The sequence below is a fragment of the Sorex araneus genome, chromosome 2 (assembly GCF_027595985.1).
Source record: "Sorex araneus isolate mSorAra2 chromosome 2, mSorAra2.pri, whole genome shotgun sequence".
Lineage (NCBI taxonomy): Eukaryota > Metazoa > Chordata > Mammalia > Eulipotyphla > Soricidae > Sorex > Sorex araneus.
The window spans coordinates 139704944-139728569 of record NC_073303.1 but is presented as its reverse complement, the minus strand read 5'-3'; the positions used below and the strand labels follow the sequence as shown (position 1 = coordinate 139728569).

Here is a 23626-nt window from a genome sequence, read left to right as displayed (position 1 = left end):
CGTAAACCCCCAAATATGCATGTGTATATATATATATATATATATATATATATATATACACACACACACACATATATCTGCTCTTAAAAGCTATACATATAGCTTTTAAGAGCAGAGACAGTGCTTATCCCCACCACCATCACTAGATCTATACCCAGCCCTCAATAAGGGCCAGCGGTCTGTGGTTTAATCAGTACAGGCTGTTGCCCATGGTTCAGGGACTAGCTACAAGAAGAAGCCCTACATAGGAGAAAAGGTGGTCCAAAATGAAAACCTCAACAGTTCACAGTTCAGATTCCTGAAGAGGCTAAGGGGCGTGACTCAAATCGCTGCAGGTTTAGAGCAGCTGGCTTTCCTTTCTCCGCTTTCCTCCTCTCGCTCTTCACAGTCCTCAGCTCTCTTTCAAACTCCCCCAGCACCTCACCTAGTCCCTGCCCAACCCCGCCCCTCCTGCCCAGAGCCCCTTCCCTTCCAGAGCCCCATCCCTACTAGGAGCCCCGCCCAATCCCGCCCCTTCTAGAGCCCTGTTCCAGCCCGACCCCTTCACTGAGCCCCGCCCGGCATCGCCCCGCCCCGGAGCCCCGCCCCGGAGCCCCGCCCCAACCAGCCCCTTCACTGAGCACCCGTCTAGAAGCCCCTCCTTTATAGAATCTCCGCCCCAGCCCCGCCCCTTCTCGGAGCCACGCCCAGCCACAACCCTTTAGAAGCCACGCCCCTGCCACTGCCCTTCACAGAGCCCCTGCCCCTTCTCAGAGCCCGCCACGCCCCCTCTAGAAGCCCCGCCCCCACCCACCACGCCCCTTCACCGAGCTCCGCCTTACGTCTCTGCGCCTTTCCTCGCCGGGCCCCTTGCTCCAGCTCCTGTTACCATAGCGACAGTGCACGCCACAACTCCGCCTCCCCAGTGTGTCTCCCCGGGTGTTTGGAGAAGAGAGGACACCATGAAACAAGCAACGACTGTCCAGGAGCACCTGACCACGCCGCAGGCGTCTCAAGCCGCTGGCGTCTTAAATTCGGTCCAGCAGCCCGTGTTCTCCAGCAACCGGGCGTTTGATTTTGTCTACGGTAAGAGCCTTCCCCCCAGCTGTGAACCGCTAGACCAGGAGGGCTTTGCTCCGCTGGGACCTGCTCAAGGGCAGGGCGAGCCAAAGACAGTCCTCAGGAAGAGTCCCTTGTCTCAGGTGGTCCTTTGCAGGGAGAGGGCAATCCGAGCTCATTGCGTGACAGGTCGCCTCGGAGAACTTATGTTCTGCGTCTTGGACCACTGTGCTGCACCTTTTTGTTCTTCATCACCCCTGTAATTTCCTTGAACCTATTCCAGGCATTTTGTATCTAGAAAAGCATGCAACTATGTGCAGACTTGGAGGTTCTCTCAACATTCTTGCATTCAAACCTCGTGCAATGACACAAAGGAGATCTGTTCTCATTTTCTGGGCATTGGACATGCCAGGTAAAGAGCACCATTTAATCTCATCTTCATTTTCTTTTTCTTTCCTGAAAATAATGATGATGATAATAACAACAGTAATAATAATAATAACAATAATAATAAATTTGGTTTTGGTGCCACACCCAGAAATGTTCAGGGATTACTCCTGGTTCTGCATTCAGGAATTACTCTAGGCAGAGCTCAGAGGACCATATGGGAAGCGGGCATTAAATCCAGGTCGGCTGCGTGCAAGGCAAGCAACATACCCCTTGTGCTATATCTATGGCTGAAAATAATTCTTTAACTATTTTAAGCACCGTGATTGGCAATATTCATAATGGCAGGCTTTGTACATGGAACATTCCAACAGTACATCCTCAACCAATGTCAACTTCTTTCCATTGTCCCAGTGTCCCACCCTCATCTCTCGATCCCCGCATAGTGATATTCTTTTTACTAAAAACGGTTCTCAATTTCTATTGTCTTTGAGTATTTGTTGTGTTTACTATGGTTCTTTATATACCACATACAAAGAGATCATTCCGCATCTGTTCCTCTCCTAATTGACTTCATTTAATATGATACTGTCCACATAGCAGCAAATTGGGTGGTTTCAACTTACAGCTGGGTATATTCCACCGTGTATATGTGCTACAGTCTTTCTTTCCCCCTCCCCTTTACTTCCTTTTCTCTCTTCCCTCCTCTCTCCTCCCTTCCCCTCCTCTCCCTTCCTCTTTTTTTTTTTTTAATTTTATTAGAGAATCACTGTGGATTCTCTGTGGATTAAAGAATCCACAGAGATTAAGTTAAATTTGTAACTGTGGATTAGAAAATCTACAGTTACAAATTTAGGAACTTTTGTGTTTGCATTTCACTCAGACAGTGATCGTTTACCCATCCCTCCACCAGTGCCCATTCTCCTCCACCAATGATCCCAGTATCCCTCTCACCCCCCACCCACCCCACCCCACCCTGCCTCTTCAGCAGGGCAATCCCTTTTGTTCTCTCTCCTTTTGGGTGTTGTAGCCTGCAATAGAGGTACTGAGTGGCCTTCATGTTTGGTCTATGTCTACTTTCAGCTAGAATCTTCCAACCCGAATGGGTCCTCCCAACATCCTCTACTTGGTGTTCCCTTCTCTATCTGAGCTGCCTTTTCCCCCAGCATGTGAGGCCAGTTTCCAAGCTGTGGGGCAGACCTCTCTTTTATTTCATTTTTGGGTCATACCTGGTGGTGCACAGGGGTTATTCCTGACTCTGCACTCAGGAACTGCTCCATATGTGGTACCAGTGCTCAAATCCGGCTTAGCTGTCTACAACACAAGCACCCTACCTGCTGTACTATATATATAAAAACAAAATGTGCTATATATAAAAAATAAAAAATAATAATTAAAGAACGGGGCTGGAGTGATAACACAGTGGGTAGGGTGTTTGCCTTGCACAGGGCTGACTCGGGTTCGATTCCCAGCATCCCATTTGTTCCCAGAATCCCATATATATCTCTCTGGCCCCATACCACCGTTTCTTATCTGTTATTGGACACTTGGGTTGTTTACAAACTTTGGCTACTGTGAATAGTGCTACAATGAATATACAAATGCAACTCTTTCTGAGTAGAGTTTTTGAACCATTGGCGTAAATACTACCAAGAAGTGGAACTACTGGATCACAAGGGAGATTTTTTGGGGAAGTATCCATATTGTTTTCCTAAAACACTGGACCAGTTGTCATTCCCAGTAATGAATGAGTGTCTGTTTTCTCCACATATTCGCCAATGTTGTTGTGTTTGTTCTTCACGATCTTCATGATGTATGCCAATCTTACTGGTGTGAGGTGAGAAGTTATGCAGATCAGATACATATGGCTATTTGTATCTCTTTGGGGATTTCTGTTCATCTCTTTCCCCCATTTTTTTGCTGAGGCTATTTTTCTGAAAATTATTCTTTGAAAAAAGGTTTATTTTTACATTAAAAATGTAAATATTAGGCACCATAATTTACATAGTTGTTCATAGTTGAGTTTCAGGCATACAGTGTTCCAACATCAATGCCATAGCTGTAGGATGACATTGCTTTGTCCTTTCCCCCCTTGCCACAAGCTTAAGTTCATCCCGGTCACACCCATTAAGGTGCTCCTGAGTCACTCCGATTTCTTTGTTTATCTGTAACTACTTCTCTATGCTGTCTTCCCCAAACAGTTAAGCAGCTTTTTCTCCTAATCTGACTGTTAATTTGTAAGGTCAGACCTTGCTAGGACAGTGAACTTGTATTGTAAGTTAATATTGCCTTTTCTCCTCTCCTTATGTCTTTTGAATAATTTACTTTAAAACAATATCCTTTTTGTATAGACACAAGAAGACAGTATTATGCTTTTGTAACTTGGGATTTAATTGGCCTCGAATATTATTACCTCCCGGGCATCTGCTTTTTCCACTTAAGCCTCAATTGCCCTTAGTTCCTAGCAATCCAAAAGCAGGGTCCCGACGAGGGACAGGACAGATCCAGGGCAAGCTGTGAGTTAATGTGCTACCTTGGCATCGAGATGGACCTGTCCAAAGTGCCTAATTCTTAACTATAAGTTAAGAGCTTGATCATGGACAAATGCTGTCATGATCCAAAAATAACGACAAGACTAAGACCCTGCTAGGGATAGGAAAGACTAATCTGGCCTGAGCACTGTAGTCTGAGATCAAGATGACCCCAGGAGAGCAATTCTATAAGCTTAATGCATTTCTTGTTGTGTCCATACAAAATGATTAATACTATGAATGCTTATATGTTTGCTGAACTAGGAGAGGATAAACACACTCATGGGACTCCGCCCTTGGGTGGATCCTCCTGCTGAAAGAGAATCTGTCCTAGGAGAAGCATCCCCTGAGGGAAAAGAACTTTACCCCTATTAATGGTGACCACACCTATGTGTAAGCCCCAACCCCCTCATGCTGGGGGGATTTAACTAGGCTGTAAGAGGTGGCGAGAAATCCCAGGGGCGAGATCCAAAGAGAGATCCAGAGCTGGGAGAGAAGCAGAGAGAGAGAATGAAATAAACTGATGGAGCAACCAGTTTGGCCTTCTTCTTTCCATCACCTGCCCTTGACCAATAGCCACATATAGCGGTTCCAGAGCACCGAACACGGGCGGTTAGACAGAGCCGCTAGAAGAGCCCGCAAGTGCACATGGCCGACGGCGTGCTTTAATTTTTTACAATAACCATTTTGGTTTCCCTCCACTGAAATGATTTCTAGCTATCAAAACATTGCATATAAAAGAGTTCCCCTGGATCCTTCTGGGCCAAATAAGTCCCAGTTTCTTACTTGACCTGACTATTCATGTATATTCTTTTTTTTTTTCTTTTTTGGCTTTTTGGGTCACACCCAGCGATGCACAAGGATTACTCCTGGCTTTGCACTCAATAATTACTCCTGTTGGTGCTCAGGGGACCATATGGGATTTTGGGAATCGAACCAAGGCTGGCCGCATGCAAGGCAAATGCCCTACCCACTGTGTTATCACTCCAGCCTCTGTTCTTTAATTTCTATTTTTTATTTTTGTCGTATACATTTTTGTGGTCTCCTCAAGTACTTAGCACAGTACTTCTCAAGTACTGGCACATATGTTGTGGCAGCATAAATATTTTATCATTAAATTTAACATTACAAAAGTTATAATCAGTTAAATATAATTTTTTTCTTTTCAATTTTGCCCACCGTCCATATAGGCATTCTTGAGCTGCTTTCAACCGTGCTTCTCTTCTGGGATTCTCAGGTTAGCCTGGGATGGTAATTGGTAGGGTACCTGATAGATGGTAATTGATAGATATATATTGCTTTTCTTCCTTTCCTTTTTTAAAGTAAAGAAATTTTATTAAAAGGAATTGGGGTTAGATTTAGTGTAGCGAGTAAGGCGCTTGCCTTGCATACAGCCAACCCAGGTGGTTCATCACAGGCATCATATATTCTGAGTCCCAGCAGGAGTGATCCTTGAGTGCAGAGCCAGGAGTCAGCCCTGAGCACCACTGGGTGTGGCCCCTAAACCAAGGAGGGGCGAAAGAAAAAAGAAAAAAATGTCATTAGAAGGAAAAGAAAAGAAAACATGTTGGGGGGAAGACACGCTGGGTTGGGGGCAGGGCTGGGTTGGGGGCAGGGCTGGGTTGGGGGCAGGGCGGTGGGGTGTTGGTGTGAGAGATAATACAGGGTTAAGGTACTTGCTTTGCCTGTGTCCAACCCTGGTTTGACCCCCAACATAGAATATGATCCCCTGATCACTGCCAGGATTGATTCAGAACACAGAGCCATGAGTAAGCCCTGAGCACCACAGGTGTGACGCCCCAAACAAATACAAAAATTCTGGCTTTGAGAGAGAGAAAGTGTGAGAGAAGAATGAGAGGAGAAACACATAGAATAAAAGAAATCACATACTCAAATTTCTTTCTTTCTTTTTCTTTTCTGCTTTTTTCTGTCACACTCTGTGACACTCAGGAGCTCTAACTTGGTGCTCAGGGGACCCTCTGTTGCAGGGGATGGCACTCAGGCCTGCGCACAAGACATGCACTTTATTGCTGAACCACATCTCTAGCCCCCAGATCAATTTGGCTTCTTTCACTTGTGAATAGGCATAGTTTGTATATGTATAGTCTTGTTTTGTTTTGTTTGTTTGTTTGTTTTTGGGACACACCTGGCGGTGCTCAGGGGTTACTCTTGGCTCTGCACTCAGGAATCACTCCTTGGCAGTGCTTGGGGAACCATATGGGATGCCGGGAATCTAATCCAGATTGGCCAAATGCAAGGCAAGTGCCCTACCTACTGTGCTATTGTATGGCCCTCCAAATTGTTTTTCAATAAGGTTGTGGTGCTGGAGATACCTACTTTGCCATTATTATCAGTCTCAGGGTCTGTAGGTTTTGCTCCTTATATTACCTTGTTGTTTATTTTGCAGATCCACTATTTACTGTGTCAAGTGAGAAAGACCACAAACAGGCCAGTGCCCAAGCCATGTTGATGAAAGGCAGAATGGTAAGTGGGATTCATCAACCAGGACAACCTAAGACCCCCAAACCACATGCTATAGCTGGCTGCATTGATCAGGCTCTGTGTAAAAACACAAAAAAGGAAAAAAAGGAAGGGGCAAGGAGAGGGGCACCTCACCGCACTGGGCACTGGGCACAGGGCAGCGGCACTGGGCACAGGGCAGCGGCACTGTCTCTCCCGCCACCCTTGTTCGGTAGTCTCCAGACGCTTCCTCACCTCAGGGAGGTTGGCAATGATGAGGCAGGCGAAGAAAGGAACAGAGCCAGGCTGGTTGGTCTCAGTTGCAGTTTATTCCATTCCTATCTCCATTCTCCTCTGATTCTCCTCCTGCTTCTCCCTCCCCCATCCTACTTCATCCTCTTTCTCCTCTGGATCTGGATCTCAATCTGGCTTCTCCAGATTTGCCACTCGGACTGGCTCTGGGACTGGCCCCCGGACTGGCCCTGGGACTTACTCCAGCCCACTCTTTCAGCCTAGTTAAATACCCCCAGCATGAGGGGTTGGGGCTTACACATAGATGTGGTCACACTCAATGGGGTAAAGTTCTTTCCCTCAGGGGATGCTTCTATTAGGACAGATACTCTTTCAACAGGACACCCACCCAAGAGCGAATCCCATGAGTGTGTTTCTCCTCTCCTTGTCCAACTAACATATAAGCATTCATAATATTAATCATTTTGTATGGACATAGCAAGAGATGCATTAAGCTTATAGAATTGCTCTCCTGGGGTCATCTTGATCTCAGACTACAGTGCTCAGGCCAGATTAGTCTTTCCTATCCTTAGCAGGGTCCTAGTCTCGTCGTTGCTTTTGGATCATGACATGACATGTCCATGACCAAGCTCTTAACATATATTTAAGATTTAGGCGCTTTGGCCAGGCCCATCTCGATGCCAGGGTAGCACATAACTCACCGCTTGCCCTGGGTCCGTCCTGTCCCTCGTTGGGACCCTGCTTTTGGGGGTGCTAGGAAGTAAGGGCAGCTGAGGCTTAAGTCAAGAAAGCAGATGCCTGGGAGTGAATAATATTTGAAGCCAATTAAATCCCATGTTACCAAAGCATATTAACAATTGTCTTTCTTTGTCCATACAAAAAGGACATTGTTTTAAAGTAAACTATTCAAAAGACACAAGGAGAGGAGAAAAGGCAATATTAACTTAAATACAAGTTCACTGTCCTAGCAAGGTCTGACCTTACAAATTAACAGAGTCTGATTAGGGGAAGAGCTGAAAGACTAATTGGGGAAGGGAGCATAGAAGTGATTACGTATAGACAAAGGAGTGGGAGTGACTCAGGAGCACCTTGATGGGTGTGACCGATATCTAAGCTCCTACTGGCAAGGGGAGCAGGACATACCAATGTAGTCTAGAATTGTTTAGAGATTATTACCAGATAAGCCCAAACTCTTTGGCAAGGGAGAAAGGACAAACCAATGATATCCTACAAGGCTCTACTGGACCTTATGTTCTATAGAAATCCCTTTGCATGGGGCCAGAGAGATAGCACGTATATAAAGATATAATTCAATATTATAAATACCTGTATATATACATATATATGGAAAATAATTTAGAAAAATCTGATGATATAATTTCATATTTTTTTCTTCTTGCCTCCTTGTTCTAATATTAGAGAAAAGTCCCCAGGTTTCAAAACATGTTCAGCAACCTGACCCATTATCCAAGATATTCTCTGCACTTGAGCAAGGCAAGCCCTATTCCACCATTCATCAATCAAGAGTGGAAGGGGCCTGAAACTAAACTCAGAGATGGCCTTCAGAGGGTTCCAGCGTAAGTGTCATGCACCTGCAGTTTTTGTAAGGGGTATGCTTTTAAAGGATGCAGTTTAAAGAATTGCATTTATTTATTCTGCATTGCTTGAAAATTGTAATCTAATACTTAGGCCAATTGAGCCCCCTAATTCTCTATTTTAACCCCTTAGATGGAAATGAATCTGATTCAGGAGCAATCGTTAGTCTTATATGTTGAACTGAATATACAAATATTTACATATATTAAATGCAGCATGTTGTTCCTTCGATCTTAGTAACTACAAGTCAATTTTTCATTTTTTGTTTTGGGTGGCCCTCACTCAACTGAACTCAGGTCTTACTCCTGGCTCTGTGCTCAGGGATCACTCCTGGTAGAGCTTGAGGAACAATTTGTGGTTCCAGGAGTAAAACTCAGTTTGATCCTGTCCAAGGTGAATGTCTTACCTGCTGCACTATCTCTGCAGATGTACTTTTCTTTTTTTTTTTTTTTTTTTTTTTTTTTTGCTTTTTGGGTCACACCCAGCGATGCTCAGGGGTTATTCCTGGCTTTGCACTCAGGAATTACTCCTGGCGGTGCTTGGGGGACCATATGGGATGCCGGGGATCGAACCCGGGTCGGCCGCGTGCAAGGCAAACGCCCTACCCGCTGTGCTATCGCTCCGGCCCCTGCAGATGTACTTTTCTGCTAGTAAAAAACTAAAAACATTTGGATACCTCTCCCCAGTAACCTTCAGAGACAAATCGCTAGAATTCCTTATTCATTTAATAAATCAAAAAGTACTACCTGGGGCCAGAGCAATTGTACAGCAGTTAGGGCATTTGCCTTGCACATAGCTGATGTGGGTTTGATCTCCAGAGCCCCATATGTTCACCTGAGCCCTGCCAGGAGTGATCCCTGAGTGAAGAGCCAGGAGTAAGTTATAAGCACAGCTGGGCATGGCCCCCAAACAAAAATTTTAAGAATTTGTTTTACATTTTAAAATTTATTTTGTTTTAAAAATTGTTTAAAAAATTGTTTGTTGCCATAAAAATGTTTGGTAACAAACAAAACTCTACTACTTCGTTATTCTCATATGCTATTAATTAAAAGTGATTATTTTGTATATGATATTTCATAAATGTGCACTTTTTTTTTACAGTTACAAGGTTTTCATGATTGAGTTTCAGTCATACATTGATCAAACACCCGATCTTCCACCAGTATACATTTTCCACCACCAATGTCCCCAGTATCCTTCCCACCGCGCCCACCCCACCCCACACCCTGCCTCTATGGCAGACAATTTCCTTCTTACTCTCTTACTTCTTACTTTTGGGCACTATAGTTTGCAATACAGATAATGAGAGGCCATCATACTTGGTACTTTTATCCATGTTCAACACACATCTCCCACCCTGAGTGATCCTTCCAGTCATCATTGACTTAATGATTCCTTCTCTATCTCAGTTGCCTTCTCCCCCGGCTCATGAGGCAGGCTTCCAACCGTGGAGCAATCTTCCTGGCCCTTGGTTCTACTGTCTTTGGGTGTTAATCTCATATTATGTTATTTTATATTCCACAAATGAGTGCAGTCATTCTATGTCTGTCTATCTCTTTCTGACTCATTCATGTGATACTCTCCATGTCCATCCACTTATAAGCAAATTTCATGACTTTATCTTTCCTAGCAGCTGTGTATATTCCATTGTGTAGATGTATCATAGTTTCTTCAACCAGTCATTTGTTGTTGGGCACTCAGGTTGTTTCCAGATTATAGCTATTGTGAACAGTGCTGCAATGAACATACATTTCATTGCAGATATCATTTCTACTGTACTTTTTTGCACCCAGATATATTCCCAGAAGTGGTATTGCTGGGTCATATGGAAGCTCAACTTCTAGTTTTTTGAGGAATGCCCATATTGCTTTCCAGAAAGGCTGGGCCAGTCGCCATTCCCACCAACAATGAAAGAGAGTCCCTTTCTCCCCACATCCACGTCAGCACTGGTTGTTTTTGTTCTTTTGGATGTGTGTCAGTCTCTGTGAAATGTGCATTTTATTTTGTTTTGTTTTGGGGTCACACCTGGCGATGCACAGGGGTTACTCCTGACTCTGCACTCAGGAGTTACTCCTGGCGATGCTCAGGGGACCTTATGTAATGCTGGGAGTCAAACCTGGGTTGGCCACATGCAAGGCAAACACCCTACCTGCTGTGCTATTGCTCCAGCCCCCAAAATGTGCATTTTTTTAAACTCCCACATCTTCTGTTTATTCCTGGTAGGGAAGGTTCCAGGAGACCCAGGGAAAGTAATTTTATGTAGTCTGAGATATAGATATAGGTTAGTTATTTATAAACTTGTTCTCAGTCTGAGATTCCCTGTATATCTCCTACTTTATAGACATAAAAATATTAGATAAAATTCTTATCTTAGACTTGAATAATGTTGTTTTTTGCTTAATTTTAGAGCAGATGCTTATTGTCAGAGGCTTAAAGAAATTTATAAAGATCCTGAAATTACTGGAAGAAATCGCTATAAGTACTTTGAAAGGTAAACACAATTACTATCTCCTTAAAAATTATTTTTTATGAGCAACTTTCCTATGGAAGTTTTGTGATGCTGAATTTTTCAAAGTAACACTAATTTTTTCCCTTTATTATAATTTTGCTTGGGAGGGGCATATCATGCAGTACCCAGGGCTTAGTCCTGGCTCTGTGCTCAGAGCTCAGGCAGTGCTCACATAGTACTCAGGGTGCCATATTGGGTATCAGGCATTAAACCTGGTTCCATCTCATGCAAAGCAAGTGCCCTCCCTGTGGTACTATCTCTCTGACCCCCAAAACACTAAATTGTTAATGTGGAATGCCCATTTGCTAGGTTGTTTTGTGCAAGTATTTAAACAATCATTAGAAATTTCAGAGTATCCTAGGAAATTGAGGAGTTGTTGGGAGCTAATGACCAACTACAGCCCAATAGTGGGCACTTATAAGATTATTGTTTATCTGTTGAGAAAACTCTGGAGTGCTTATTTGAAATGCACATTTATTGACTTTACCTTAGAGCTGCTGGCTCTCCTGGATGGGACTTGGGAATATCCTCACTGCCCATTGATTTTGTACATGTACAAGTTTGAGGATTGCTGATTAATGGGATATTCAAGCTCATTGATTTTTAAGGGGAACATATTGGAATTGAAAAATAGTTCAGAATGGGAATGATGCAGAAGTCCTTCACATTTGTATTTTCCTTTCTCTTCCAGACCTTTCCTTCCATTTTATACACGGACCCCATGCTGTGCTGTTTTTGCAGCAGCCAAGTAAGTACTATTATTTTAAAATCTGGGGACAGGTTTATTTATGGTTGACTCCATATTTGTCTCAAAATATAATTCTCTAAATTTATGTATTTCAGACTGTATATCAAAAAACTTTAGAAGGCATGAGCAGAATTTAATTATATTATTAAAGATGTTTTTGATTGAGATGATTTAAAATGCTGTTAATGATGATTTCTCATGCACGTATTTCCAACACATGTCCATCACCAGTATACCCATCTCCCTTCCACAAGGACCTCAGTACTCCTATCTTTCTCCCCACTCCACCCTGCACAACTAAAATGTGTGGTTCATTTCTCCTGCTGTGTTTTTCTTAGGATCTTTGTTGTTGCCTTGCTGTGTAGCTTTAAGTCTTACATATGAGAGAAATTATTCTGTATCTATCCCTTTCTTTTTGACTGACTATGCTCACATGATACCTTCTAGTTCCATCCATGTTGCTACAAAACTGTATTATTTTATTCTTTTTAAGATAAGCATAGTACTTCATTTTGTCTATTGGCTCTGAACTCAGGAATTACTCCTGGCAGTGCTTGGGGGACTATATGGGATGCTGGGGATCAAACCCTGTTCAGCTACATGCAAGGCAAATGCCCTACCCACTATACCACTGCTCTAGCCTATGTATGTATGTATGTATGTATGTATGTATGTATGTATGTATGTATCTATCTATCTATCTATCTATCTATCTATCTATCTATCTATCTATCTATCTATCTATCTATCTCAACTTCTTGCTCCATTCTGCCATATTTGGGCATTTGGGTTGTCTCCATATCTGGCTGTTGTATTAAGCTCTGTGAAGAACATAGGTGTGTGTTCACAAAAGGGGGCAGTGGGGCTCTATCTCTCCCGCCGCCCACGTTTGGTAGTCTCACGCTGCTTCCCACACCCCAGGGAGGCTGATGGAGATGGGCAGGCAAAGGAAGGAACAAGTGCCAGGTGGTCGGTGTCAATTGCAGTTTATTTCAATCTCTGTTCACCTTCTGCTTCTGTCTCTTTGCCCTTCTGCTTCTCTCTCTCCCATGCCCCTCTTGCTCTCACTTCTTTCGCCTTGTGCTCTGCTTTTGTGTCTCCCCTGCTTCTGTGTGTTCTCTCGTGCTTCTGTGTGTTCTCCCTGCTTCTGTGTGTTCTCCCCTACTTTTCCTACAGTCTTAGTTTATATAAAAATAACATAGGGTGGTGACACAAAGGTGGGTTGAAACATTAACTCATCAACAAAGAGAGGTAAGACCACTCCTCAAGGACAAAATCTCATCTAAGGAGATTACTAGGAGATCTGCTCAAAGGTGGGATCCAAACAAGGGTGTGTCACTTTCTCCTTTCCTCAGCTAATAATCCACTTACATAGTTGTAGTAAATCTACTAATATTTCTAGCAATGTAATTCTGTATGAGCACAGTAAGAGATATAACCTTAAAGTTTGGTTCTTCCTGAGGACATCTCACTATAAATTCCAGACCACAGTCCTCAGGTTAGGTTAGTCTTCCTAACCCCAGCAGGGTCCTAGTCTCATCGTTACCTTTGGATCATGACAGCATTTGTCCATGATCATGCCCTCAACTTATAGTTGAGTATTATGGGGCTTTGACCTGGCCCATTTTGATGTCAGGGTAGCTCACAGCTTTCCCTGGGTCCATTCCGCCCCCTGTTGGGACCCTGCTTTTGGGGTACTAGGAACTAAGGGCAACTGAGTTGAGAAAGCAGATGCCCAGGAGTAAATATTCGGAGTTAATCAACTCCCAAGTTACAAGAGCATAATATTAACTGTCTTCCTGTGTCCATATAGAAAGGACATTGCTTTAAAGTAAACTGTGCAAAAGAGAGAAGAGCAATATTTATCTTACAATACAAGTTCAATGTCTTAGAAGGATCTGATCTTACAAGTTAACAGAATCTGATTAGGGGAAAAGGTGATTAAGTGGTTGGGAAGGAGGGTGCCGAGAAGAGTTTACAGATAAACAAAGGAATGGGAGTGTCTTGGGACCACTATGATAAACCTAAGTTCCCTGCAGCAAGGCTGAAAGGATAAACCCTATGTTCTCCTACACGTAGGTCTACATATATCAGTTTAATTAATTAATTTTTGTGATTTGGAGATTCCAAGAAGTTGGGCTCTATGGGAGTTCTGGTCCTAGTTTTTGGATTGATCTCTATATTGCATTCCATAGAGGCTGAACCAGATAACATTCCCACCAAGAGTGTATGAGAGTTTCTTTCTTATCAAAACCCTACCAGCAATGGCTATTTCCAGACTTTTAGATCACCTCATTCTCATGGCATGCAGTGATATATCACTGTGGCTTTTATTTGTTATTTCCATAACAACGAGTGACAACGATCACTTTTTCAAATGTCTATTGACTATTACGTCTTTGTGAAACTGTCTATTTACCACCTCACACTATTGTAGATGGGGGTCACTGGATTTTTGTTGTTGTTGAGTTTTGTGAGTAGTTTGTGGCTTTTGGGTATCAAACCTTTAGCTATTGCACTGTGTGCAAATATTTTGCCCCATTCAGTAGGGTGTTTCTTTTTTTAAACTTTTAAATTTGATGTAGCTCATTTGATTATTTTTGGTTTTGTTGTCTTTGCCACTGTGGTCATTTTGCTGAAAACTACTCTATAGTCAATATTCTGGAGAGTTTTTTCAATATTTTGTCAATGTATTTGATGGGTTCTGGTGTACTCTCAAGATATGTAATCCATTGTGAGTTTACTTTTGTGAAGATGTGAGGTATGATTCTAATTGCAATTTTTTTTACATGTGGCTATACAGTTTTTCCAATAGTATTTGTTGAAGAGAATTTATATTTTTTCCAAATTTTATTTTATTAAAGCACCTTGAGTTACACAGTTATTCATAATTGGGTTTTTGACATACAATGTTCTATCATGGATCACTACCCCAAGTGTCAACTTTCCTCCATCAATATTTCCAGGTTCCCTCTCCTGGAATAAGTTTGGGTCTCGTGATTTCAGTGTTGTTGACTTTGTGTTTTGGATATTTAGCACTATCATTTCTTAACAACATAGATGTACCTAACCCCCCTTGATCCCTGCCCCTGTTGCTCTTCATCTGTCTCTTCTCCCCTTCCCTTTCACTCTATTTCTTTTCTTTTCCTCATATTTTGGGGCCAAGGGTAATCTAGGCATCTCCCCCTTTAAATGCTTGTATTTCCTCATCCAGTTACTCTAAATACCACATATAAGTAACATCATCTTGTGTCCTTCTACTTCTAGTTTACTTCATTTCACATGATATCCAGTTCCATCCATGTTGCAGCAAATTGCATGACTTAATTATTCCTTGCAGCTGCCTAGTATTCCATTGTGCATATACCACATCTTCATGATTTGCGACATCTAAGTTGATTCCAAATCTTAAAATACTCTGTACTGAGTACTGCAATGAATAATGGTGTGCATATATCCTTTTAAATGAATGTTTTTCTGTCCTGGGGATAGATACCCAAAGTGGAATTGCTGGGTCATATGGTAGCTCAATTGTAAGTGTAAGAGATGTTTTTGCTCCAATTTATATGTTGAGCTCCCTTTTCATAGATTAGTTGTTCATAAACCTCAAGGTTGACTCTCAGCTCTGTTCCATTGTTCTGCAGGTCTATTTTTATTCTAAGCGATTTCTTCCTCCTCCTGCTCCTCCTTCTCCTCCTTCTCCTCCTCCTGCTCCTCCTTCTTCTTCTCCTCCTGCTCCTCCTCCTCCTCCTCCTCCTCCTCCTCCTCCTCTTCCTTCTTCTTTTCCTCCTTTTCCTCCTCTTTTTCCTCCACCTTCACTTCCTTCTCTTCTTCTTCCTCCCATCCACTTCCTCTTTCTCCCCTCCTCCACTTACTCCTTCTCCCCTCCTCCTCCTTTTCCCCCTCTTTCTCCTCCTCCTTCTCCTCCTGCTCCTCCTTCTCTTCCTCTGCCTCCTCCTCATTCTCTTTCTCCTCCTTCTTTTTCTGCTTCTAGTTCTCCTCCTTCTTCTCTTCCTTTTCTTCCTTCTATTTCTCCCTCTCCCTCTTTTTCTCCTCCTCCTTCTTCCTTCCTTTTCTTACTTTTTTTTGGGGGGGTCACACCCGGCGATGCTCAGGGGTCACTCCTGGCTCTGCACTCAGGAATTACCCCTGGTGGTGCTCAGGAGACCATATGGGATACTGGTAATCAAACCCGGGTCAGCCACATGCAAGGCAAATGCCTTACTTGCTGTGCTATCTCCAGCCCCTCTTCCTTCCTTTTCTTCTTTCTCTTTCCTTCCCTTTAGGATTGTGTTGCTTATTCTGGGAGTTTTATGTTTCTATACAAATTTTAATACAGATTGTTTCGTGATTTTGAAAAATCACTGGAATTTTATTTTATTTTATTTTTTTATTAATAAATTTATTTATTTTTAATTAATGAATCACCATGAGGGTACAGTTACGGATTTATACACATCTGTGCTTATGCTTCCCCCATACAAAGTTCGGGAACCCATCCCTTCACCAGTGCCCATACTCCACCACCAGTAAACCCAGCATCCCTCCCATCCTCCCCAGTCCCATCTCCCCCCACCCCACCCTGTCACTGTGGCAGGGCATTCCCTTCTGTTCTCTCCCTCTAATTAGCTATTGTGGTAAGCAATAAAGGTGTTGAGTGGCCACTGTGCTCAGTCTCTAGCCCTCATTCAGCCCGCAACTCCCTTCTCCCACATGGCCTTCGACTACATTATAGTTGGTGATCCCTTCTCTGAGTTGCCCTTTCCCCAGAATGTGAGGCCAGCCTTCTAGCCATGGAGTCAACCTCCTGGTAGTTGTTTCTACAATTCTTGGGTGTTAGTCTCCCACTCTGTTATTCTATATGTCATAGATGAGTGCAATCTTTCTATGTCTGTCTCTCTCTTTCTGACTCATTTCACTTAGCATGAAACTTTTCATGCCGATCCACTTAAATAAAAAATTTGTGACCTCCTTTTTTCTAACAGCTGCATAGTATTCCATTGTATAGATGTACCAAAGTTTCCTCAACCAGTCATCCATTCTAGGGCATTCGGGTTTTTTCCAGATTCTGGCTATTGTAAACAGAATCACTGGAATTTTAATGGGTATTTCATTAACTCTGTATAGTACTTTGGTTAGGACAATCATTTTTTAAAAAAAAAATTTAAATTTTATTGAATCACCGTGAGATAGTTACAAGCTTTCATGTTTGGGTTACAATCTCACAATGATCAAACACCCATCCCTCCACCAGTGCACATTCCCCACCACCAATATCCCAGGAATACACCCACATTCCCACCCTCTCCCTGCCTCCATGGCAGACAATATTCCCCATACTCTCTCTCTACTTTTGGGCATTATAGCTTGCAACATAGACACTGAGAGGTCATCATGTTTGGTAGGACAATTATTTTAACAATGTTGATTTTTCTTCCAATCCATGAACAGGGAATATCTTTCCATTTCTGTGTGTATTTTCTATTTCTCTTAATAGTGATTTCTAGTTTTTGTTGTATAAATCTTTCACTGTCTTCATTAAGTTGATTCCTAGATATCTAGATATTTGTTTTGGCCATTATTTTGAAAGGAATACTATTTTGATTTATTCTCCTTCAGGTTCATTATTTGTGTACAGGAGTGATTTTTGTGTATGGTTTTGTACCTTGCTACTTTACTTTGTTAGTTTATTATTTCTAATAGCTTTGGGGTGGGGTATTAACTGTTTTCAATGTCTGCAAATAGCAATACTTTGAATTTTTTAAAATTTGGATCCATTTGATTTTTTTTGCTGTTGGCTACTGTGGTGAAGACTTCCAAAATTATGTTAAATAAAAGTGGCGAGAGCACATATCTATACCATGTGCCTGATCTCAGGGGAAAGGCTTTTAATTTTACAATATTAACTTTGATATTGGCTGTGAGTTTGTTGTAGATGACCATTGCTATGTTACATTATGCTCCTTGTATTCCTGTTTTTTGAGGTTTTTAATTTTTCAATCACAAATAGTTTTGGATCTTGTCACAACCTTCTCCACATCAACTGATATGACAAGATGATATTATCTTTCTTTTTATTGATATGGCGTATTACATTAATTGATTTTTTTACATTGAGTCATTCATGCATCCTTGGGATGGACCCCACTCAATCATGCTGTATAACTCTTTGGATATATTGCTTGATTCAGTTCATTAGGATTTTGTTGAAGATATTTGCATCAGTGCTCATCAGGGATATTGGTCTACAGTTTTCTTTTTTAGGAATATGGTTTAGCTATCAGTGTAATGTTGGCCTCACAAAAGCTATAGGAAGTTGCTGTTTCTTCAATATTTTGGAAGAGCTTAGAGTATAAACACTATGTCTTCTCTGGAATTTGGTAGAACTCACTAGTGAATCTACATGGACATGGGCTTTTGTTTTTGGGAATGTTTTTTGGAGGGATTTTTGGAGAGTTTCTTGGAGGTATTTGAGCAACCCTGAAGAATTTAGGGCTTACTCCTGGCTTTGTGCTCAGGGGTCATTTCTGGTGGGGAGCCAGGGACATTATAGAGCGCCAGGGATTGAACCCAGGTTGGCTGCATGCAAAGCAAGTTCCCTACCTGCTATACTATCACTCTAACTCCTCTTAGAGGGTTTAAAATTTTTTAATTACTGTCTCAGTTTCTTCTTTATTTTTTTTCATTTTGGGTCACACCCAGTGATGCTCAGGGGTTACTCCTGGCTCTGCACTCAGAAATTGCTCCTCTCCATGCTGGGGACCATATGGGATGCCAGGGATTGAACCCAGGTCAGCCGCATGCGAGACAAATGCTTTACATGCTGTACACAGTTCAGATACAGTTTCTTCTTTTTTAAAGTTTTTGGATCATACCGGCAATGGTCAGGGGTTATTCCCAGTTATGTGCTCAGAATTTACCCTTGGCAAGCTCTGGGGATCAGATGAGGTGATGGGGATTGAATCCAAGTTGCCACATGCCAGACATGCAAGACCTACCCTGCTGTACTGTCTCTCCAGCCCCAAGTTTCAATTTTTTTTTTTTTTTAAGATTAGTCTTTTTCAGGTTTTCTCTTTCCTCTTGGTTCATTTTTGGGAGTTCATATGATTCTAAGAGTTTATCCATTTCTTTTTAAGTTCTTGAGCTTGGTGGCATAAAATTGTTCATAATAACCTTTCATGGTTTCTTATATTTCTGAGATGACTATTGTGATTTCTTCCCTGTCATCTCTGATATTATTATGTCGGTTTTTCTCTTCTTAGTGAATCTGTCTTAGGGGTTTCCAATTTTGCTTACTCTTTCATACAACTCCTCGGTTGTATGAAAGCTCACTTTCTAGTTTTTTGAATAATGTCCATATTATTTTCCAAAATGGCTGGCTCAGTCGGCATTCCCAGCAGCAATGAATGAAAGTCCCTTTCGCTCCACATCCGTACTAGCACTAGTTGTTCTTGTTGTAGTTGTCAGTCTCTGTGGTGTGAGATGAATATCTCATTGTTGTTTTGATTTACATTTCCCTGACTATTAGTGATGTAGGGTATTTTTTTCATGTGCCTTTTGGCTATTGATATTTCTTCTTTGAGGAAGCTTCTATTCATCTCTTTTCCCCATTTTTTGATGGGGTTGGATATTTTTCCTTGTAAAGTTCTACCAGTGCCTTAATATATCTTTGATATCAAAGATATCACCCTTATCAGATGAGTGTTGAGTAATAATTTTTCCTGTTCCTTGGGCTATCTTTGTATTCTGGTCATTGTTTCCTCTGAGGTGAAGAAGCTTCTTAGTTTAATGTAGTCCCATTTGTTTATCTTTGCTTCCACCTTCTTAGTCAGTGGTGTTTTATCCTTCAAGATGCCTTTAGCTTCAATGTCATGGAGGGTTATGCTTATATTATCCTCTATGTACTTTATAGATTCAGGTCTGATATTGACCCAGCAAGATTCTGGGAATATGCCCTAGGGGTCAAAAAACACAATGCAGAAAAATCCACCTGTACTCCTATGTTCTTAGCAGCACTGTTCACAATTGCCAGGATCTGGGTGTAACCCAAGTGTGAGAACAGATGACTGGATAATGAAACTATGATACAGCTACACAATGGAATACTACGCAGCTGTTAGGAAAAATGAAGTCATGAGATCTCCATAGATGAACATGTAGAGTATCAGGCTGAGTGAAATGAGTAAGAGGGAGAGGGAGAGATATAGAATAATCACACTCATTTGCAGGATATACTGAAAAAATAATGTAGTATGAAATGATTCCAAAGATGGTAGAACCGATGGCCAGGAAGACTAAGTTTGAGGTAGGAAACTTGCCACAATTTATGGGGGAGTATAGTTAGGACAGTAAAGGGGACCACAATGACAATAATAATTGGAAATGACCACTCTGGACAAGAACTGAGTGCTGAAAGAATCTAAAATGATATACATGATAACCTTTCAGTAACAATATTGCAAACTACAGTGCCTAAAAGAAAAGAAAGAGAGAGGGAATACAGACAGACAGACCAATGGGAGGAAAGTGTCTGCCATGGAGGCGGGGTGGGGGGGTGGGGTGGTGGGGGGGGAGGAGGGTAGGTGCAGTAGGGAAACTGGGGACAATGTGGGTGGGAAAAGTACACTGTTGAAGGGATGGGAGTTGGAACATTGTAAGACTGAAACCCAATCATGAACAGCTTTGTAACTATGTACCTCACAGTGATTCAATTAAAACAAGAGAAAAAGAGAGAACCAACTCCTGATTTCATTGACCCTTTGTATTATTTTTCATTTTCTATATCATTGATTTACACTGTAAATTTTGATTATTTTTTCTTCTATTTTCTTTGGGATTTATTTGTTGTTCTTTCCTAGTTTTTGTAGCTTAGCAGTTAATTGTTGATTTGATCATTTTCTTTCTGATGTGCACTTGAATAGTATAAATGATTCCACTAATATCACTTTTGCCATGTAAAATAGATTCTGGCCTTTGCTATCTTCAGAATTTCTCTAATTTGTTTTGAGGAATTTTGGAAATTTCTTCTTTGATCCAATAGTTATTTTGCAGTATGTTGTTTAATTTCCATGTATTGAATCTTTTGCTACTTCTTTTTAATGGTTGAATTTTACTTTTGTGGCTTTGTGGTCTTAGAATATATTTGGTATTATTTCTATTTTTGTGAATTTATGGATGCTTGAATTGTGTCCCAGCATGTGATCTATCCTGGACAATGTCCCATATTCAGTGGAGAGGAATGTGCATTTTTGGGTGCGAGAGCGAAAAGTTCTGGATATGTCTATTAGACCCAGATTTTCTGGTTCTTTATTGAGGGCTCTTCTTTATTGATTCATTTTCTGAATGCTCTATCCAATGCTGAGAGTGGTGTATTGAAGTCTTCCACCACTATTGCATTGCATCAATATATGTCCTCAGGTCACGTAGAAGTGGCTTTATAAACTTTGCTGCCCCTTCGCTTGGTGCATATATATTGAGGAGAGTTAAATTCTTGTGATCTGATCCCTTAACCAGTATGTAATGTCTTTCCCTATCTGTATTATCTTCTTTAGTTTGAGCGCTTTTTGGCCTGAACAAGTATAGCTGTCCCTGCTTTTTTTCTGATTCCCTTTAACCTGTATAATTGTCTTCCAACTGTTGATTTTGAGCTTGTGTTTATCATGGGAGTTTAAGTGTGTTGTCTATAAGCAATAGAAGGCTTGGTTTTGTTTCCTGGTACAACTTGATGCTTTGTGTCATTTTATGGCATTAATCCTATGGACATTTAGACATTACTGATCTGAAGAATGTGTTTTCATATCTATATGTAGAGTTTGTTTGCTTGCACTATGTGGTACTACCTTTTTGTTTTGTTTGTTTTTGGGCCACCCCCAGTGGTGTTCAGGGGTTACTCCTGGCTCTGCACTCTGAAATAGTGCAGAATTTTGCACACAGAAAACTTCATGTGGTGCTCAAGAGACCTTATGGGATGCCGGGGATCAACCCCGGGTTGGCTGCCGTACAAGGAAATGCCCTACCCGCCGTGCCTCTGGGTACAGGATTCTTAATTCGAAGCTCTTTTTACCCAATATTTTGTATAAGTTCTTCTTTTCTTGTTTGTTGAGTTTCATTAGTGAAATCTTCCAATAATCTGATATTTTGTCACTTGTATTTGAGGTTTTGCTTCTGTTTTGCAGCTGTAAGGAGCCTGTCTTTGGTTCTTGCCATCCGATTATGAAACCTTGGTGTAGTTTTGTTTGGGTTTATTCTTTTTGGTACTCTCCAGGCCTTTTGTATCTCTACTCCTATCTTCCTCTTCAAGTTGGGGAAATTTTCCCCAATTATCTTTTTTTTTTTTTTTAGCTTTTGGGGTCACACCCAGCGATACTCAGAGGTTACTCCAGGCTCATGCACTCAGGAATTACTCCTGGCGGTGCTCGGGGGACCATATGGGATGCTGGGAATTAAACCCAGGTCAGCCGTGTGCAAGGCAAATGCCCTACCCGCTGTGCTATTGCTTCAGCCTCCCCCCACCCCATTATCTTTTCAACTAGTGTTCCTTCTCCTTTTTCATTTTCCTCTCCTCTGGGATTTCTATAATTCTGAAATTCACTTTCCTCTTACTATTGTCAATTTTTTCATGTTTTCTTCATTTTTTTCTTGATTGTTTTTCTATTTCCTCTTCTTTCTTGATGTATTTGTTTACTGTATCTTTAAGCATGCTGATTCGTTTTTTGGGGCATCATTCATATTGCTTCTAAGGCTTCCTACTGCATTCTTAAGTTCTGTTATTTCTATTTAGACTATTTTTTTTTCTTTTTGGGTCACACCTGGAAGTGCACAGGAGTTATTCCTGGTTCATGCACTCAGGAATTACTACTGACAGTGCTTGGGAACCATTTGGAATGCTGGGAATCAAACTCGGGTCAGCCACATGCAAGGCAAACGCCCTACCCGCTGTGCTATCTTTCCAGCCCAATTTAGGATATTTCTTTTTTACCTCCCTAACCACATCAAACTTTCTTCAAGTTTGTTAATTCTTTGCTCAAATGTCTTTTTTTGATCATTTAGCATTTTGTTGTCCTAAAGTCTCCCTCAGGCAGATTATAGATATTTGCTGTTACTGACGACAACTCAAGGGTTTCTTCTATTGGTATGTTGGTGTTCTTACATTTTCCCACTGTCTTAGATGTTATGCTTACTGTTAGTGAGACTTAGAGTAGATGATGCTGTTTATGTCCAGAGGGTATTTTTTTTTGAAGCTGGGGGCGGGCAGATGTCTGATAATCACGGTACCTTTGCTCCCCTTACAGGTATGTTTACGCCCTATGTTTTGATGGTGCCTTTGGAGTGCAGTTGTGGTTTTTCTCTTTGTGAGGTGCTCTGGACTTCTTAAATCTCCTTCTGACTAAACCACACTGAGCCATAGGTTGTGGGGGTCAGAGTAGGTGTGGAGAATTGGTTTATCACTTTAAAGTAACTTGAATATTTTATTTTATTGATTGATTGATTTTCTGGTGCCCAGGATTGAACCCAGTGTTGCATAAATGCGAGGCAGTACTCTGTTACTGAGTTATCTCCCTGTCCCCTGAGAAACATTAAAAAAGCGGGAATAAAGCATTCACACTACTGAAACCCAAATTACGTCAACAATAATAAAATATTTTAAATGAGAAGGGAAATAGGATATAAAATAACCCAAAACATCAGACATATTGAGGGTAAGTACGGTCCCCTGAGGCCTGCCAGGAGTGAGCCCTGAGCACAGATCCAGGAATAGGCTCTGAGAACTACTGGGTATGGCCCCCAAATAAAACAAAGGTAAAAAAAATCTAGGAAAAAGGGAATTTCCTCAAATTGATAAAAACGGTCAACAAAATCCTACAGCTAACATCAATGTAATAGCAAAAAAATCAGTGTTTTTCCACTGAGGTTAGGAGCAAAGGAAGGATTCCTTTCTTACCATCCCTTTGTATCACTTGTATCACTTGTCATCCTGTTGATCTTCGATTTGCTCAAGTGGGCACCAGTAATGTCTCCATTTGTCCCTGTCTCGAGCTAGTGTAGTCCAATGATATCTGCTCGCTCCAGGAACAAGAAGGTCCTCAAATTGTTCATTCAGGGTTT

At 41.6% G+C, this 23626-nt stretch overlaps 1 protein-coding gene across 1 annotated transcript in view; it reads left to right on the top strand.

Annotated features, from left to right (window-relative positions):
- The first annotated feature begins 920 nt into the window (after nucleotides 1-920).
- The window catches only part of CFAP91 (cilia and flagella associated protein 91), a 110525-nt gene continuing 87819 nt past the window's right edge, over nucleotides 921-23626 (top strand). The window contains exons 1-5 of the mRNA XM_055127747.1: nucleotides 921-1065; nucleotides 6364-6440; nucleotides 8088-8245; nucleotides 10672-10755; nucleotides 11465-11521. Coding sequence (XP_054983722.1) covers nucleotides 942-1065; nucleotides 6364-6440; nucleotides 8088-8245; nucleotides 10672-10755; nucleotides 11465-11521 — 500 coding nt within the window. The 5' untranslated portion in view covers nucleotides 921-941. The remainder of the gene's footprint in view (nucleotides 1066-6363; nucleotides 6441-8087; nucleotides 8246-10671; nucleotides 10756-11464; nucleotides 11522-23626) is intronic.